We start from the raw sequence: 20,264 nt of genomic DNA on the forward strand, positions 1-20,264 counted from the left end.
AATAGGGCAATGACAAAAGTAGCAGACTATAAATACCGCCTGTCTGAAATCTGACAGGGAAAATGCCTGACACAAAGCAATCTGGAGCGGGGCAGATACAGTAGTCACGTGACCATGCCCTGGGATACTTGTGTGTGTGAATAGCGTAATACTACAGCTGTGATGGCACAAAACACCGGCGCATCTTTCATCAATCATCGTCGCATCAAAAAACGTGCCTCAAATGAATGCGTCGTTTTCCACAATCGCCCCCCTTTCGCCCGACCCCACCGCGGGGATGTTTACAGATAGCTATCGTTCGGTTTTCCTCATGTTTTGTGCTTGGACACATTTCAAAAGACCAGGGCTTTTTATTTTGGCTCTTGCTGTGAGGAAATTTGCTCCTTAATGGCTTTCAAAACAGGAAGCCTCACAAAAAGTGGAAAGTGAGAATGCTTCCCTCCCAGTCCTTCGGCGTGCTGGGCAGCGTAGGGCCATCACCGAGGTGCCAGTTGTGTCAGTCACAATGACCTTCATTGGCCAGCACAGCTTCACACTACTGCTTCATTTTTAAGTCTGAATAATGCCTAGGCGTTTCCTGTGGAGTATTTACAACCCAATGTCGTCCTCCTTCGAGGAATCCATGCGAACCGAGTGCCTTGGGCGTGCCACGAGTAGTCTTTGCACCCCAACAAAAAGAGACCTGAACGACAGCTACACGCATTTTCGCACAGTTGGATAAAACAAACCCTAACCGCACAACTCAACATCACCAAATAACTCTTTTTTTTTTTTTTTTTTTCTTCTCCAGGATGTTTTGAAGTCGTTCTTTTCTTCTCTTCTCTCTCTCTCTGGGTAAAACAAATCTCTCGTTTTTTTGGTCCAAACCCCCCCCTCCTCTCCTCTCCTTTCTCCCTCCCTCTGTGCTGTTCCCGTGTGTGGAAGTGTTCCCTCCCATTGATTTTCCCAGCCGGGGCCCTTGGTAACACGAGGCACTTCCTTGACAGTGTCATCTCCAGCACCATTCTCTCTTTTAACTGTGCTTTACTCTAGCGGCGTGGTGTACTAAACTGCTGGAGAGGAGGGGGGGAAGAAAGCAGAAAACTGGTACCTACACTCCAAAGTTTCATCTATTGATTTGTGTTTAATGCAGATGGGGGTTGTGTGCGTGTGTGCGCGCGTGTGTGTGTGTGGGGGGGGGGGGGTAGTTCAAAGCTGCAGAGATCCTGTTTTGATCACGGCTCCAGTGGTGGTGCTTGGCAGTCGTGGTAGTAGCACTATATGTGTGCATTTGTCTGCATCGGCCTCTGGGTCCCTTTGTTCTACCCTCTACGGTAAAAACCCAGATTCCAGGCGGTCAGAATGCCCCTCAGATGTGGCGAGCGACTTGGTTACCACGCGATGACATCACGGCGGGCCAGCCCGTGACCTACGCTGCCGGGGGGGGGGGCCCTGTGGACTTGAATGCTACCAGGATACGTTCACTCAGGGCCCAGTCAAAAAAACTACAAATCAACTGCAGATAGCGAGGGGCTGCTGTTTTCTTTTCCTTCTTTATGTTGAGTGAAGAGAGCCAGTAGAGAGGGGAACAGCGGTGAGAGGAAGAGGGGAACGAACCAGAGCTCCTACAGCGTCTATTCATTCCCCATAATGGAGCAAGGCAAGGAGAGCAAGGGGAGACCGAGGAAAACAGTTTGGGCAGAGCGACAGAGGAGGAGAGAGGGAGCAAGGGATGGTGGGAGTCTTTGCGGTGGCCATTAATTCCCATGAAGAGCAGAGCTGTAGACTCATTCAGCCAGTCCTCTCTGTGATGTGCAGCTGTGTCCACTGGGGGCTACAATTAGCCCATCAAACTCATTCCAGTCGGGACTCAGCGCTGCCTCTCAAACCCCTTCGCTCTCTAGAGCCTACTCCTCCAAAGAGACGGGCAACTTGTAAGACTGGGGGAGGTAGCCTTTGATGTTCCTGGAGCTGCCGAGGCCTCCCTTTTTGCTTATATAAAGGGTGAGGAGATATAACAATTAAAACAGCGAGAGAGAGAGAGAGGCAGGCCCACACCACGGCACGCACCCACAGCGCACAGGCTCGCGCCAATGCAGGGTAGAGTGTGTGCTGTGAGAGCGCCCGCTCAGAAGAAGGTGGGCTACTAAGGACGAGAGGAACATGAGGTGTTAGCATGGTGGCTAACGGATTAGCGCCGACAGACAGCATGTTACAAGCCATGAAGTCTGACACATTTCCTAGCCTGTTTTTTTCTTCTCTCTCTCCAGTGTATCCAACTGAATCGTCTCTCTGTAGCCTCTGTCATCATCGCCCCTCCCTTCATCCCGGCACCGTAACTGGTGTTACGGGTCCTCCAGCTCGTCAGTCAAGACGCAGTGTTTGAAAGTGACCCGTGTAGCATAAGACACCCCCCTCCACAACTGTCTGCTCTGGGGGGGGGGGGGGGGGGGGCTCTGTGGCAGCCTTCCAGGTAATTACGCAGTGCTGACTACCAGCCCAGTTAGAGACAGTGCACACACGCACACACGCACACATACACACACACACACACACACACAAACTCACAGAATCAGTCTGACACAGCCAGACACGAAACCCACATCAGTGTGAGGAGGATTACAATGACTTCAATGTGACCCCTTCCCCTGGGCCCCCCTGTACGTAGATCCTCCCCTGTCAACCCGTTTGCCTTGAGCGTGTGGTGCTAAATGTACACCAGGACTGAGTCTGCTGTACCGAGCAAGGTCATCTGTAGTTCAAACAGGTGTGCTTATGCAGATCCAGTGGAGCATGTGGTCCGCGTTAGCTACAGCAAGCAGCAGCGGCCAAAAGAGCTTAACGAGTGTTTTAGCAGCCGTCAAGACTAGCATGTCAAAAGGGTCTCCTGGTATTTATTCTCAGTCTGCCCTATAGGCAGCTTATCAACAAAGTGCATGGTAGGGATAGTAAAAGGGAAAAAATCAAATGCGTTTGTTCATTTAATGGCAGCCATATGGAAAAACCACACTAGAAAACGAGAGAAAGAGTCATACTTCAGAAAACTAGGAAGCGTTCGTCTTTTGTCTGTTATATTAGACTCTTCTCCAGGAAGAAAGAATCCTTTCTTTTTTCTTTTCTTTTTTTTTACACAACGGCTATGGTCTCAATGAATGCCAGTAAGAATCCGCTGAGCCATTCAGGCTGCCAGTTGATTTATCCCTGCCTCGCTACACACCAATCAGCTCGTCCCACGGCCACACCACCAGCAAGTCACTTGTCTGCCATTTCAACACAAGATGGAGACAGTGCCAAAAGTTCCAATTAAAATCTCAGTTCGCCATGACGCTCACCAAAATGCTGGGCTTTCCAACAAAGTCGGGGGAAAACACAACAAAAGCTGCCGAATTCTGCGGACAAGCCGCATCTTCCCGGTTTCTGCCGAGCACAAAATAAATTGTCTTGTTAGAGAGGAACAGAGCATGTCGCAGATAAGAGGCCGACGGTGTTCAAAGGAAAAGGCAGGCCGGTAAAGCCTGCGCAGATTCAACATCATCGCCTCACTGTCCCTTAATGAGCCTGTAAAGAAGAGCCTGTCGTGTGTCCGCAAACCACGCCTGTCTCGCTCCAATCACAACGCCTAACGGCTTTTTATTCAAATCTCAAACACACAACTGTCACACAGCCGCTCGGGCCGCGCTGCATCCGTGCTGTTTATTTTACTCAGAAAGGATGTTAACAAGACAAATGAATGAATAAATACACAAATAATGTGTTTAGATAATGTTAATAATGTATGAAAAGTAAGCTGCTTTTTGCTTTTTGACAGCTATTCCACTGCTGAGGACTTTGGAGACTTTGGTAGTGGGTTAGTTATTTTTTTCCTCCTTCCCAAGATGCAACTCTCGTACCTCTTGTGCTTTTGTTTGCAATGTGGCCAGAGCCTGGTGCACTTGTGGTATTCTCTTATTGATTTAAATAGTATATTAATCAGCTATTTCAATCATAGGTGGTTCTTGGAGATCTGAAGAGGTAAGAAGCACGCACAGACCTGTAGGGGAGTTTTCCAAGAGCATTAAAACACCAGCCGGGGTCACACATTTCCACAACTATTGAAAAATCACCTAATAGTGAAAGTGACTTGGAGGAAAAATTGTCTCACGTCAAATGTCATTCCTTTTATTTTTTATTTTTGGGGGGATTCAGGAGAGGAAAAAAGCCCAACATTCAGGCATCATTGCCTACACCTGACTGTGGAAGCAAACATCAAAAACACAGCCAAACAAATGAAAGTTCAGCAATGTCTTCACTGAAACTGCTGAGAAGAACAAAATAAAATAAATTGAAGGTTAGTCTCGCTCAGGCTGAGCTGACACGTGAAAACAATATAAAGGGGTTTGAGGAAAAGAGGAGGACAATGCAAAACTATTCAGAAATGAGATACCTAGTGTTCTCAACTAATCCCCCAACCTGTTCTCTCGCCGTACCAGCAGGGAAACTAAACCAAATTCAGGGCAGCTTAAGTGCTCCCTGGAAACAGTCAGCATTCCACCAGCCAACACACACACGCACACACACACATTTGACTGCAACAGTGCATTCAACCGTAGCAATAAATTGTTTCTTTGGGATGTGGGGTTCATCACCTCTCTGTAGAGCTCCACCCTACCTGTCCCTGTCAAAAATCCCCTTTCTAGCCACCAAAGTCGGGCAACTGCAGTCAGGCAATGAAGCGGGACGGGAATGGGTGCTCCAACACAAGGGGCGCTGTCCCGGGCCAAACAGTGGATTAGCAAGCAAGAGCCAGCAGAGGGTCTGAATGTGAATCAAAAAGACAGCAGACTCTGGAGTAGGCCAGAGCGATGGGCATTTGGAGTCTCATTTTGTTTGCGCGGCCTGCATTGGTTCCATTTACTGCTATTTGACCTTTCCCTACAGACATCTTTTAGCGATAAATAATAATTAATGAGAATTAATTTATCTAAAGGGATCCTCGTTTTTTTTTAATTTGTCCTTCAACCTTTTGACCAAGTATGCACTGGTAGAGCAATAACACGAGTCATAACACATGCTGTGCTCGGCCAAACCCTGCTCCAAATTCTACAGGCAACCCAAGGGATACTCTCTAAATCAGTTCACCCTATTCTCCAAAAGTTCAAGTCAAAACTTCCTGGAAAAGGGGAAGGCATGTCTAAAGGAAAAATAAAGAATTTCAGGAAGTAATAACACTGTAATCCAACACAATTCAGCCTAGTGAGAAACTGAAAACATTAGGATAGGATGGAAGGATTTCAACAAAAACAAATCATTAGTTTGGCAAAAGGATGTGCTGAAACTAGAGTTCGCCAATTGATCGACCGGGATGATTAATCTAGGCCGATTACAATATTTGAAAACAATCGGTTATCTGTGTAATAAACGCTGATTATAGCGGTTATATTTTTAGGTGAGAAAAACGTCCTCTAGTGTTAAAATTATAATATGAAACTGCGCATGAGTCCGTAACCACCTCTTCAAGCAGAACGTAGAGCTGCGTGAAAAGGACTACAAGTTGTGACCGCCGAGAATGCTGTTGTTGCAAGCCAGTTAATATGAAACGTAGCTTTAAGAAAATAATTAATCATCACATTAGAAATAGCTAGCAACACATGGTTGATCTTACATGTTGGGTGGCTAGCCGAACTAGCTATTGGGATACAGGCCGTAACTTAAAGGGGCACCCCGTAGAATCCTGCATCTGACATTTGGAATACTGAATTTAAACAATAACACGACTTATCTCCTACTCTTACCTCACCGAACGAGTCTGGAGTAGTATTAGCTAGTCCGTTGTGGTTTGGGGTAGTGATGGATCCTTGACTTAGAAAGGAGGCGTTCATTTGGCTCCTAATTATTTTCTAAATGTATTGCTCAAACAAAGATTATTTGCATACAAGGTGAAAACGTATTAACAAAAGACTGTATATATACATATCTGCACTGCAAACTATAAATATTGGGGAGAGCGCAACTGTGTTCCGTGTGCATTTTTCTAGTGGTGTAACGTCAGTAAAAACAGATGGCAATCTACTAAAGACAAAGAAGACATGACCTATTTGAACGTTCAGCCGAGGCTCTAAAACAATTATAGCCAATTCTTTTGCCTTTACATTGGGGATTTGCAGTTTTTTCATTGTTTTGGGGTTATTTCTTAAGCAAAGAGCCGTTCAGGAGCCAAACCAGCCGACTCTTTCAGATGAACGGAGCAAGAAAAGCCGTTGCAACAAAATAATCGGAATGCTAGTTTAGGTTGGGTGGATACTGCGAATGTCTGATACACTTCAGTGCAAACTGATAGACGGATACAATGTGTATTTATAGACAACATTAACGAAGTACCGTGTAGAGTTGTTACCCATTCTGGAAAGTACGTCAATATGTTATCTGAGTGGCTGTCTGCTACAACATAGTCGTAGTAACGAGAGATGTGATAGCGAAATAGTGCGACTTTTTTTAGGTGCAGGATACTAACTAGCTAACAAGCAAGCTCTGTACTGTAGCAGTTCATTTATTGAAGCAGCCATTCATGCCGTGCCAGCTGGGATGATTGCGGTGCTGGGGCAGCGCTCCATGTTATGATTCAAGTCTGAACTCCAAAGATTAAGACACTCTTTAGACTCCATTAATAGTTGTGAGAACAATTTAATTAAAATAACATTAACATAATATGTAAATATTTTTTTTGATTCACAATAACAACGAAAAACTTGCTGCGCTGCAAGGCGCACGTGCGCACTGCTCTTTGACCAAATGAAGTAGAAAATGTAGGCTATAAACTCACTGACAATGTTGCTTGCCTGGTTACATAGCAGATTCTGTCTAACAAATGTTGAGGCTGGTGGCAGTACAATTGTTTCCGTCCCAGTATGAGGCTCTCTGGTTATTAAACTGGATAATGCATCTAGTTATTAATGAGGCAACTATAAAGATACCTATTTTATTGATGTAATATATTAAGAAATTACAATAAAACAACTGATTGTTCATTCAGTATCAATAAAAAAAAAAGATTCATCGGATATTGGCTTTTTAGTATTCTAATAATCATTATTATGTAGATTTGAACTCCTGAGTCAATACTGATGCCCACTGGCAATGATGTAACATTCTATTGTATCAAGTTTGTAGTAACACCATTTGCAATAACCGAATGATAAACAAGGAAATAGAAGAAATGAACATGGTTCTTTGATGTTGGCATCAGGTCTGGACTATTCAACTCCTGTAAAGTTAGAGCCTGAATCTTCATGTTAACTCACTGTAATGTTTTCCTGCTCCTCTCATCCACCCCCCCCCCCCCATCACTCAGCTGAAACCAGTCATTCCATTCCTCTACTGGAAAAAGAAGGTCACATATCAACTTACCCAGCGTCCCTCTCTCTCTAGCCACAAGAGCCTTCAGAAAAACCAGCCCAGAACATCCCACCCCACAGCCCCATTTCCATTCTTTCATAGCAACCCTTCACTCTGCCTCTGTTCCCCCTTCCCGCCCAACCATACCCTTAGCCCAATACTAATTGGTAAATCTGTTGAACCATAGCAGTTCCAACAATGAGACACCTGGAGTTCTGTCAAAACAAGTTTCCCTGTGAAACGGCCTCCAAGTGCTAATACTGTACACACTCCCTTTTCTATCACTCAGAGCCCAGCCACGGAATCAGGTGTGGGACTTGGGCGGGGCGCCCCGGACACAAAACCCTAAGGAAATAAAGGGTGAAGGAAAAGGGTTGGGATTTTAATATCAATTATTTGAAGGTTCTTAACTGTGACAAATATGAGAAATGTACTTGTGTGCTTGTACACTACAGTGATTTATGGGTTAGTGATGGTGACCCGTTAAGGGGTGATTTGCAGGTAGAGTGCGATGGTACAGCTGGCTAGAGTGGGTTTCGAATAATCAATAGTCATCTGTAATTACTTCTCAGAATGTTTTTCACGAAAAAAGCTTTGCAAGTTTCAGTTTAAATTGTTGAAGTCTGCATTTAAACAGACTTCAACAATGGAAAGGATCAGGTTTTCTCTGAGCCCTATAGTATACGTAGCAGACATGGTTGAAAAACAACTGTGAAAGCCATGTAAGTTGAGTGACTCTGCACATGTCAACACTGAAGTAAGTAGTTGCTTAAAGAGATCAAGAGGAGTAAATCCAAATGTTGCCTTGGAAGTCTATGGAGCTGAAGCAAAATGTAAACTGTTATTATTATAGAAATTGACAAATAACATAAAAACAATGTTACACTTTAATGGTACAAGAGAAATAATTGATCCAGATATTTCCCCTTCAAGCCCACTGAGCTTTTAGTCATGTTTAAAAATGCCTTGAAATGTATTCAAATACGATTGTAATGTCAAAAGTAGTTTTGAAGTAGTTTTGTACTTCGTAGCTTTTACAGTTTTGTTCCTGCAGGGGGCAGAGTATTCTTATAACAAATAATAGCAATAATAAGAAGAGATAATTTCCAAATACGTGCTTTGCCTTTAGCAAGAAAACCTTATAAAATAAACAAGATCAGTGCCGTCATCGGTCTATACACTCTCTCAAGATCAGTGCCATCAACTATACTTTTCTTTTGTGCTCAAACACACACAAACACACGAACACACAAACACACACACACACACACACCTGCAGTCGCACGGCGTGGTGTCTGTGAAGTCATGTGCAACTGTGCTTGACAACCTTACTTGATGTGACTAAGACTGCTTATGTAGCACACAAACTAAAATTGGATTGGGCACGTAGACCTTAGACAGAGAGACACAGATACCGAAAAAATATGCAGACGCACTTGTGCAGACAAACACATATTTAAGACGCACTCACACAGAAACACAGACATAGACACACCCAACAGAGATCCTGCCCTACCTAGGCAAACAAGTTCTGGCAGACACTTTTCTTTACAGGAGGGAGGGAGGACTAGAAGGATAAAGAGGAGGGACAGGGAAAGAGAAACATTTTTCTCAACTTGTGAACCATATTTATACGTGACATATATAAAGTGTCATGTTTTTATTACCGACGTGATCCCAGTGGTGTGTGGAAAATCAACAAGCAATTGATCAGCAGACAACTCAATAGTATGAGGGTCTATACAAATGAGACCCTTTTTTTTTTCATGGCTCCTGAATGACAAACCCACGGCGAGCCTCTCACTCCGTTAGTCAGGCTAATCACACAACCGTGAGCTTTAATCTAGCCCAGTGCCTACTGGACTAGAAGCAGGCAGCTCTCTAGACCAAGGCTAGCCATTATGTCTTCATCCATTCAAACCCTGGCTGTTTGGCTCGTGAAGGAGGGCACTACAGTTGACTGACACACTGGGTAGCAACAGAAAAATGTAAAACAAGACAGAAACCTATGCGACTTGACAATTCTTGGTCCTTGGGTGGCTCTTGGCACCTTCTTACCACAGAACCATTCAGGAAATTCTGGAGCGTGAGTCTCTCACCCTCAACACACAGTCACTCGAAGCCTTTGGAGACTGAGTAAACGAGCGACAAGGGTGCCATATTGTACACTGTCATTCATATAGCGCTTTAATTCACATTGGCATGTACCGACAGATTGGCCAAGATAGAGGGGGGGCTTGAAAAAATGTGAACGCACGCGCAGCAACTTGACCATGCCCTTAGTGTCCAGCTTCCTTTCACATATGAGGTATATAAAGTATATTTTGCTACGATTAGCTAAACAAATCGGGATAACAGTAGGCTACTTCCTATTAATCTCTCCTACATTTAAACCATAATGAACGCTGTGAGGCATTTGGCCAATAAACAACAGCTAAGGGCTGTTCTTAAGCAAGAACAGTCCTTAGCTGCTGAGTCCCTTGATACAACTCTTAACTGTGTAATACTAACCATATACCAGTTAGTGACACAATTAGAACAGTAAAAACTTGTGTGATCCCATTCCCGTCATATATTGCCTCTTATAAACTGGGGTGGTTGGAATCCTGAATGCTGATTTGCTGATAACCATGGTATATGAAACCGTATACCATGGGTATGACACAACATCATTTTTTACTGCTCTAATTGTGTTGGCAACAGGGTTGTGAGAACAAAATGTAATCTCGGGGGATTGTAATATATAGCCAATATACCACACCTAAGCACTGTATCCTGGCACTGTGATGCGTTGTGCTTAAGAACAGGTCTTAGCCGTGACATACTGGCCATATACCACAACCCTCATGCCTTATTGCCTACTATCAGCCAATCAGCATTCATGATTCAAACCATCTGGTTTACAATCACTGATATACAACAGCTTTACACAAATCAGCATTCAGGGTTGGAACCACTCACTTTATTACACAGAATAATCTATCGGCTTGAGTTTTCTTCGATACATTTTGGGAAATATATTGTAGTATTAAACCCCTCTTAGACTACACACACATACACACACAACTTTGTGCAGGCCCGCATTCAACCACAGATGCCGATAATATAGACTAGAGAATCCTCTTGAAGACAGCTGCTAAGAGAAGTAGATGAAAAGAGAACAGAAAGAGATTCTCTCTCCCGGATGGTAATTCAAACACCAACACAATTACAGAATACAGTCTTTCGGCAGAAGCCTGGAAAACGATTGACATGCCATAATGTGACAAAGATTTACCAAGAACCTCAGAAGTGATGGAGATAAATCCTGATCAATAAATGCCATACTGTCTGACAGAAAACCTTTATGGACCTGAAAGCATTTTTGTATAGCATGTTCAAACAGCAGATACTTAAATCAATAGACACTTTGGCACTGTACAGTACCATAAGGACAGAAAGTGTATCGCTACCTTGAGAGTCAACAATCTAAACCATCTAATGTGAGCTACACCGGTAGAGACAGAACACAGGGGCAGGCGACTCCTTGTGTCGCGCTGCTAGAGTCATAGAGTCAGTTACAAGCCAATGACTTACAAAACACAGGGCTTTCAAAATCATCTCAGGAAATTAACCTCCTCACAGAAGAATGTAATGCGTGTTGCACAAGACATCAAAACACATGTGGTGTTGAGCACCATGGTTAAAAGGTCAGTAGGTCTATGTCAAAAATCCCCCCAAATATCTGCACCGGCCGCCATTTTAGAGGAGCAAAGCAAGGCAACAACACATCACAAGCAGCAGCAGCAGCAACCAATCAACAGCAAGACACAAAAATATAGCATGATTAGGTTATCATTAAGATTATTACTGTTGTTAATGTTACTTTTTATTTTCTCTTAAATCATCATTATAATTTGTCAGTTGTTATTTTGGCATCATCAACCAGCTAACAAGATACTTGGAATTCAAAGATCTCACCAACTGAAATTGGTGAAGGCTCAGATCTGACTGTCCGGGGAATTCCAAGCAGAAGGGCCCCTGAAAGGCAAAGATGGACGTTCCCGAGTCACACAAGGATATCAGCTCACACCACGCACACACACACATCATCCTAGCCTACCAGGGACATGAATACAAAGCAATGTGTTCTCAGAAGAAATACGCCTAATGCACCCACTTTTTCACTAGCTTGGCTATTCATTTATTTAACCTTCCATTTCCTTTCTTTTCTATGCTTCAGCTTACTCCAGGGTGCCTTAGCTGTCTATCCATATACACACACATTTCACAGAGAATATGAGAACATGGGATGGCTCTGGGTTGGCTACATGGCTACTGTCTGACTAGATGTTGATGATGAGTTACTTGGCTGTTATATTGTCTAGCTAGATGTTAACACTGGAGTTGCTTCGCTGTTCTCGCTGCTGGTTCAAAGACAATGTCTTCTGTGGCTCGTAAGGAGGCTGGGGTGACATGGGGAGGTGTAGCAAGCTAACAGCCTAATCAAGTTTTACAAAACTCTACAATCAGGATATGAAGGGCATGGAAAGAAAGAGGGAGAAGAAAAGAGGAAAAAGGAAGAGAAACAGGGAAGAAGATAAGAGTTCACGTATCAGTTTACAACAAAAGAACGTGCACACTAATCACATTGTGCACAGTCATTCAGACACACACACACACACACACACAACACCCTACTGAAACAACTAGGTAAGTTATGGCGAATCGGTTCTCTATATGAAGTCCTGAACATGTTACTTTGATCAAAAGGTCAACGACTCGTATTTTGGTGTGCTTAACCCCGTGGGAGCCGGATTCCTCTGGACAGGCCTAGCTCTGTTATCGTTGTGGCTGCCTGCACACACGTTCTACATCTGCACCTCCGTCAAACATTACCCAGAGTGGCCTAAGTTCACAGAGGTTACATAATGTCTAAAACCACCCAGAGGTAGAGAGGTCCATGACCCCCCCCCCCCACCCCCCCAAACAATTTTCTGTGTATGAAAGTCGTCATTCACATTTCTACATGGAATCACATGACAACTAATGGAAAAATTTGCCAGCCCCATTGTGGTCCTCTGCCCGGCAAAAAAGGTCCAAACACCATAACACAGTCTCTCCACCACTGCGGGTCAGAATGTGGTTGGTTTTCCTCCTAATAATTCCAATAAATTCCATTGTCTTTCCAGCAGCCACTGTCGGTCAATAGGGTGTCTGTAAACAGGACTGTGTTGTAGAGGAACAATGACTTGGTCTAAATTGGGTTTCAGTGACAGTCCGCACGCCCCAGTCGTCTCTGTTCCCATGACACACGTCTCATCTGGGATGGTCACACATTTGGCCCCCCCACGCTGGTTGTGAGGTCAGCGGGACTGTAAACGCTCTGCTTTGAGACAGCCTCGTCAGGCGCCCAGATGTGGCACAGAGCCCCCCGTCTGAGGGTGAGGCCATGTCTCCCCTGGCAACAGCAGAACACCAGGCGGCTCTGGTCCAGGGCGCCATCGCCTCGTCGACGGACCGCATTAAACTGACCTGGGATCATCATCCACCGCCGACTTGGGCCAGACATAAGTGTGGTAGAGCAACAGAGACAGACAGACTAAAAAGACAGAGAGGGAGACGGAGACAGAGGGAGTGGGTGTGAGAGAATCAGCCAGAGAGAGTGGGAGAGAGAGGTGAGGGCAGTGTGCTCCGGTGTGTAACCACAGGGGCGTTTATTAACAGTGGAGGAGGCCAGGCTCCCTCCCCAGGCTTCTAACCCCCACAGGTATTGTCTGTACAGCCCAGGTGCGGCACCATTCAGACGGGGGACACTTGTCTTCATTTAACTCCCCACAAAGGTGGACACCGGGTGGACAAGAGACCACTGGCTACACCCTTTCTCGGGAGGGCCAGCCAAGCCGCTCACCCCCAGTAGGGGACTGAGAAGTCATGGTGGGCATTTCCTGAACAAATCTATTCTATTTCAAAAATGGAGGGACGGGGACTTCATTCCAAGCCAACCCCAGACTCCTTTCGGTGGCTCTTGTTCCGGTGCATTTTCTATAGAGACACAGAAATGTGAATGCCGAACGTTCATTGGTTAGAAAGCCTCAGGTGGGAGGTCTTGTCAAACACGGACGTAATGGTCAGATTCCACCACTTCCTCTGTGCTAATTATCGTCCACTTAGAACGGCAGGCGCACAACAGGACACTATACCTCAGTCTCACTCCGGCTCCCTCACGCTGTACGCTTCACCGCCCCTGAGAGTCACACACCCGGGGCATGCACTGCACTGGAACCCGGGTGGGAAAGGGTTAACACTCCAGCCATCCCCTGCTGCCAGTGGAAGCCCAGAAAACAATGGGGACATTGTCCGGCCTGAACAAGACTCTGAGGAAAGGTCTTGTGTGGTGGGGTGTGGTTGCTCTGTGTGTGTGTGTGTGTGTGTGTGTGTGTGTTTGTGTGACGGTGCGTGTGCTTTCAAACATGTGTATTCCTTCCCTGGTTCCCAGCATGTCAATTTAAGACACAACGTTAAAAAAACTTGCACCACAATAGTGACTCCAAAATGGTTGCAAGATGTAGGCTATTCATCACTGGGTCTATCATTTGCAGATGACTTGATTTAGAAGATGACTCCATATTTTAAGCAAACAACTAGTGATGTCACATTCCTTGCATTCCCTTGCCTTTATACAAACTAGAAATGTAAAGGACTTCTCTCATAAATGTCAGGAGCAGAACAACACCACGTTATGCTACCGGGCCAGAGCTTGATGACTGCTTGGATAGCAGCAGTTGGCAGCTGTGCTGGGAGACACACATATACACAAACACACACACAAAACAGATCCGTAACAATTCATGAACCTGTCACAGATAGGCTAAAAAGAAATCCCATTTCCATCACCTCTAAGTTACTAGAAAAATGGCCCAATCCATCAGCCAGTGTAGGCCTGAGTGGTACAACAATAAGTCATGAAAGAAATATCCCTTTCCGTTTTTTAAAGACAACAACTCATTGAGTTTTGATGATTTACTGTGTGTATGTGTGTGTGTACAAGCTTAGCCTGAACAGTCTGACTACAAACTGAAGGCTATTTTCTAAAAGATTCCCTCTAACTGCAGACTGTGTGAGGCACGAGACAACAATGTCTCTCGCTGGGTTTCTTTCTGAAAAAAAAATAAAAAATGAAGAATCCACATCAATAGAAATAAATAAATAATAACTTTCAGCCAATGGTGTAAAAGTTCAGCGGCAGCAGTTTGGAGGCTACCCCGTGAGGCGGTCAGACACTTCAAAGACCCTAGCGCGCCCCCCCTTTGTGGGCATGGCAGACAGGGGCACGCCCTGCGCCCCCGGAACGGCGAGTCCCAGTGAGGTCACTTCCTCTTTTTCTCTTCACGGCTAACCCTCAAGACATCCGCCCACTTCTATCTCAGAAACGGGCCGATCCAACGCATTGCCTGTTTGATTGTGTGTGTGTCAGCCCGTCTGTCTTCATCCATCTCTTGTCTCTGTGTCCTTCAGTCTTTTGCTCTATTTAGCATAAATATGTCCGTGTCTCTTCCTTTTTTGTCTTACTTACATCTTTGCTGTCTCTCTTGCTGAGTCTTTTTGAGGTTGTTGAAGGGTCACTTGAACCTCAGAAGACTCTCTTATAATTTATTGGCTGGCTATTATCGCCGCCGTGTCGATGACGCATTCCCATCTGAAGAGGTCAAGGCGCCCAGGTGTTCTACGCATTTGAAAGAGAAAATAAATGACTCTTTACGAGGTTGCGGGCACAACAAGCCATGAAGGCCCAGGATGTTTCCTCTAACCCGAGTCACCAAAATGGATCTGTCTGTCTATATGTCGTTAACACTGGTGTGATTCAAACGTCAAAGCGAAAACAAAGAGAAGAGCAGGAGGCAGGCTGAGCAAAGACAATACCAGCAGCTTCCGCTTACATTCATTTTGACCACATACGCTAACAGGAAGCGTGTGCGGGTGCAGCGCCACCGCCAGGGCATTCTGAGCGTGAGGCATTTGAACAATCAACGAGTTGGACGTCATCGTATGAAATCCCTCTACAGCCCTCGGTACTGAGAAGCAATGGAAGACGTGAGGCGAGAGGTATTTACAGCCACATGACTCACGGAGAAATAAAAACTGAAGTATTTACCTGCATCTTTACTGCCTCCTACCAGCTTAATGATTTCAGAGATGTGTCTCTTAAAATACCCGGCAAGTATGGCCTCCTGGACTTCACCGTATAAAAATAACAGCGACATCGCTCTGAGGATAACGAGGGCCTGTCCTACTGAGTTTGGTTGCTGCCGTTCGTTGGAGCACTGTCATCGCCATCTCTTTGTCTTAAGCAGAACTTCTGACAGGGTTTCTGTTTCAAATAAACATGTTATTTTAAGCAGCAAAAATGGGCAAAAGACCAAGAAGTCTGGCGTGCCAACTTTTTCTTAGTGTTGAACTGGGACCCATTTATGATTGTATTTTTATTGCGGCTCACAAAAACTGGCTTTGCTTTTCACATACCAACAGTGACTCACGTGGAGACAATGCTTTTACGCCATTTCATGTTTAAGTCTTAGTAGTGTAAACCTCCACAGCTGAATGTAGATGCTATTAGCTCAGTGGGTCAACACTGGGTCAGGTATGTGGCAAACTCAAAACTAATCAGGGACTTATACTGTATGGACAATGAATCTTCAGTTGGCCCTCAACTAAGCATGTTAATGTTAGAGGGCGGGGGTTAGCTGTTATATATCTGCTATTACTTGTCAAGTATTGTATCGTATCGTCTTGACAACAGTGCAATTCTTTTTGTGAGGGTTCCCTGTGCCTACACTCTGGCCTTTTGCTTTATCGTCTGTCCTTTATATACTCTTGAAATACAGGGACGATGTTGTTTGAGCACTTTTCCAAAACAAAGTATCCTGAGGTAAATCCTGAGGTCCCTGGCAATTCCCAAACCAGTGTACTGCATGTTCAATACTACTGCACGTAGCCTAGGTAGAAACCAACTTCCAAATCCCCTCAGAAAACACATTTAACCTTCATGACAGACACTTGACTGATCTTCCTCATTATACACAACGTTCACACTGACCTTTGGCACTGAACCAACATGGCGAAACAGAACAGTGTAACAGAAACTAGCTTTTGAAACACTGACATGACTATCAGACTAACAGGACTCCTCACTTTCCACGGTCCTATAGTGTCACTGCCAGCCAGGGGAATCAGCCAGTCATGCCCCTTGGAGGGAACACTGCGGGCTAGTTAACCGTGTGGCCATAACTCTGCCCACGCTGTGGCCATAGAGTCAACAGACTAAAAATTCCTGCCCTCGGGATTCCCGGTCATCTCCACAGGTTTCCCATTATGTTGATCTTATCATCCCCCTCCAGATTCAAGCATTGGGCTGAGCTGGGCGGGGCCTCGTGTCGTCACACACAATGCAGCGGAAGCGATGTGGCCGTCCAAAGAGCAGTGGCCACCTGCCACTTTGGCAACTTCACTACAGCTGCCAGCTTATCCCTTTCTCTTCCAGAGTGAGCTTTTTCTTTCCGCTGGCATTACGCAATCACTAAGATCGACACAATCCCCCAGAAATGCTTGATATATGCAAAACCCCGCTCTAAGAGTACGATGAGTAGCTGCTTCTGTTGGTGGGCTTAGAGGACAAGTTTGAGAATGCATAACAAGGCTATGTTATAGAAGGATACAGACACATTGTTTTAGATAAAATCCTTAAAAAAAAAAAACATTAACAGACCAAAAGCAGCCCGAAAGATATACTTTTAAAAACGCAAAAAATATCCTGTATAATGTTGAAGGTCTTAAGATAATGTACCAGGTCAATTTCGTCCCTGGTAACTTCATCCATAAGGTCATATTGGATTTTGGGTCTCACGGATATTGCACTGTTTCACATACAGAGCCCTTTCCATGGTCTGTTTATCCTGCTCCTTGAATGGATGGTGAGGTGAGTCGAGGAACACGCAAAATGGAAGATAATGTCACGGATAAAGTTCTTACGGATACAGTTTAATGTGTAGAACATCTAAGAACCCGCATCTCTATACTGAGTGTTTCCATTTCTAAGAAGATGTATCTGGGTGTGTTTAGAGCCTTTGTTAATGTTTTTTCTCCCAGCCCTTGTACTGAATAATGAGGACGAGGAGCTGAGGCGCATGCTAGCAGTAACATTCTCAAAAACAAGTCAGATTGAGAAAAAATAAATAAATGTCTGGACCCTTCTACCGCATGGCATTTATATGAAAAAATAAGGACTGCTGTCTTGAAGAAATTATTATAATAACTCTCCTTTAAAGTAGCTAGGCTTGTTAGTGAGTGACTGTCATGTCTGGGAAGGGGGCCGTCTCTCTAGAGTAGGTATTTGAGTTAGTCACTGACATCCATTCAACAGGTCTCGTGTTGGAAAAAGAAGGTATACAGAGGTGTACAACACAGGAAACAGGAGGAGGTTGTCTTTCTGTCTTAGGAGGCAAAAAGAGGTGAAGAAATGTAAAGGTCTGAATGGGGGTTTACTTACAACGATGTGTGCTGGTGATGGGGACCGCGCGTCTTTAAGGGCTTGTCTACTTTGAAGACTTCCGTGGTTAACGTCTAGCAGGGGCCATTTCATCTGTAGGTACTGGATGGTGAGAAAGAAACAAGATGGAGAAAGAAAGAAAAATGTTAACAATGCAGAAACGAAAAAAAGAAAAAAGGAAAAACACAAACAAAAAAACTATAAACAGTCTTTAGACAGTGAAATCAAACTGGAAAGCAAACAGAGATACAGAGATCTCAGGGCGGATGACACACAAGGTGGTTTTGGCCTCGGGGAATAGTACACGGACATGATATGAACCAGAGGAATCCTAACATGTGTTGTATCATATTAGTCCAAAAATAATAAGAATCAAGACATTTATAACAGGCATCTAACATTCAAAATGAGAGCTAACAGTTGGAGACGGATTGTTTTGGCATCTGGGTATCCCTTCAAGAATTAGTCAAATCTTAGAAAATTGCCTGAGAAGGCATTTATGGGAAGGCCATGAGTCATTTGAAACCAGTGTATTTTTTCTTCAAATGAGCTTAGCATGTGAACACAGGCAGAACAAGAATCCTACAATGCAAAAAAATCAAATAAAATCAAAGCAAAATGAAACAACACCGTATAACACATCACAGCCATCCAGAAAAACATTCTTCCATAACTAGGTTCCCAATCATCGTCATCTCATATTGCTGGAGTTAAAGGATTTTGTGCTTCGTTCCAGCATTGTGGTGCATTTAAACTAAAAGCAGATTTAGCCGAAGGGACCTCAACAGTCAACCAATCCAGAAAACAGGTTCAACAACTCAGGTTTCCACTCAAGTTCCAATGTGGATTATGGGTTTAGAATAACCTGATGCCATTAAGGTGACTTGAATGTATTTTATTGGTCCACCTCGTAAAGCGGTGCACAGTGGAGCCAGAGAAAGCTGCTTGAATCCTCCTAGAGACTCAGTGAATGATTGACTTGGTTTTATCAGGACAGGCACACAGATACCACACGGAGACACAGGGCCCTTTAAATCAAATGATATGACGGTTGCTTTGGTTACATACAATAGTCGCCCACCTTTTGTTTCCTGGACTCTGACAAGGAAGTGAGAAGGAATAAGAAGTGCTCTAGACAATGAGAAGACCCTCAGAAGACCCAAGTCTGAGCCAGTGTAAGACCAGGTTCTTCATAAAACAAATATAAGCCTTGTTTAAGTATTGTGACCAATGTCTTCTTTGTCAACCGGTCACGTAGACTAAATCTACTTTGTGAAGGCACTCACAATGGAATGACTCAAGCAGAAGGGACTGAGAGAAAGATGCAGTGGATTATGAATTAAGGATAAGGAAGAGGAAGAGGAAGAGGCTTTACACGGGCAACACCATCGTGACGCCCGGCGTTTGAAGCAGTCACGTTCGCGACCAGCACGAGGAGAAAAAACCCAGTACTGAACGTTTTGCGCTACACTTACTAATGACCATAAGCCGCTCCGGTCAAGAGTGTCTGTTTAATGACCGCTCCGATACATTCAGAGGGCCACTCATTCAACGAAGTAACTCAAGCATGTTTTTCGCTGCTCGTTCCACTACTACCCAGCGCTGAAGGCAGTCCCTTAGGCCTAGTGTATGTATTTGCCGGCCTGCTCCTTGGCTATACTGTGGCTAATAGTCTCACATTACGAATGTCAGGGCCACCTAGTCGGAGGGGGTGGAGGGGTCACCTCTGCTTCCCGACCTGGGCCCCGGGAGGGCCCTCAACGCTAGTTAAAGTTACAGAGGGGTCAACAAGGTGAAATAGACACTTACTGTACAGTGTGAAAAATAGAACGAACGGATATCATGGCAATGACCTTTGACCTTTCAGTACCGCTTACTGCTGGCAAGTGTGTTCAAAAGAGTATTCAAACCCATGCCAAACATTGGCCCTCTGCATTTGCACGAGGGCCGTGTAAACACAAACAAATGGGAAAGGGAGAAGTCAAAATATTAAGGGCAGAAGTAGGCTGCGAATAAAAGACCTAAGACACGACGTTGTCGACAACCACACAGGACAGGGAGGAAACCCCAACAGGAGAACCACAAAGGGACAGAGGAACCCAGAGAGGAACATCCTCAGAGCTGGCCAGCGGAAAACGGAGTACAACCTTGGAACAACAGGCACAGCTCTCTAGCCTCAAGGCCAGCACATGAAAAATGGGTTTGGAGTGAACTTCACATAGGTAGTTCACACACACACGCACACACACACACACACACACACACATAACAAAACTTCTGAGTCAAGTTGGCCTTGTTTCTTGGCCACTGAGGCGGAACCACCACCAGACCAAGACTCCAGCACAGAACTTGGCCAGAGCCGGGATCCAAATGTTGTCATTCCATCTTC

At 44.8% G+C, this 20,264-nt stretch overlaps 1 protein-coding gene across 27 annotated transcripts in view; it reads right to left on the bottom strand.

Moving 5' to 3' along the window:
* tcf7l2 (transcription factor 7 like 2) overlaps positions 1–20,264 on the bottom strand; it is an 88,132-nt gene that overhangs the window by 39,493 nt on the left and 28,375 nt on the right. For 17 of the 27 annotated variants that reach the window (XM_020046626.2, XM_010866719.4, XM_010866727.4 and 14 more), the window contains exons 4-5: positions 17,876–17,977; positions 11,311–11,370 (exon numbers count right to left, since the gene is read on the bottom strand). In XM_020046626.2, coding sequence (XP_019902185.1) covers positions 11,311–11,370; positions 17,876–17,977 — 162 coding nt within the window. The remainder of the gene's footprint in view (positions 1–11,310; positions 11,371–17,875; positions 17,978–20,264) is intronic. The other 10 variants (XM_020046628.2, XM_010866851.4, XM_010866844.4 and 7 more) reach the window with 1 other exon arrangement.

This window comes from Esox lucius, chromosome 5 (assembly GCF_011004845.1).
Source record: "Esox lucius isolate fEsoLuc1 chromosome 5, fEsoLuc1.pri, whole genome shotgun sequence".
In the NCBI taxonomy this organism is placed as follows: domain Eukaryota; kingdom Metazoa; phylum Chordata; class Actinopteri; order Esociformes; family Esocidae; genus Esox; species Esox lucius.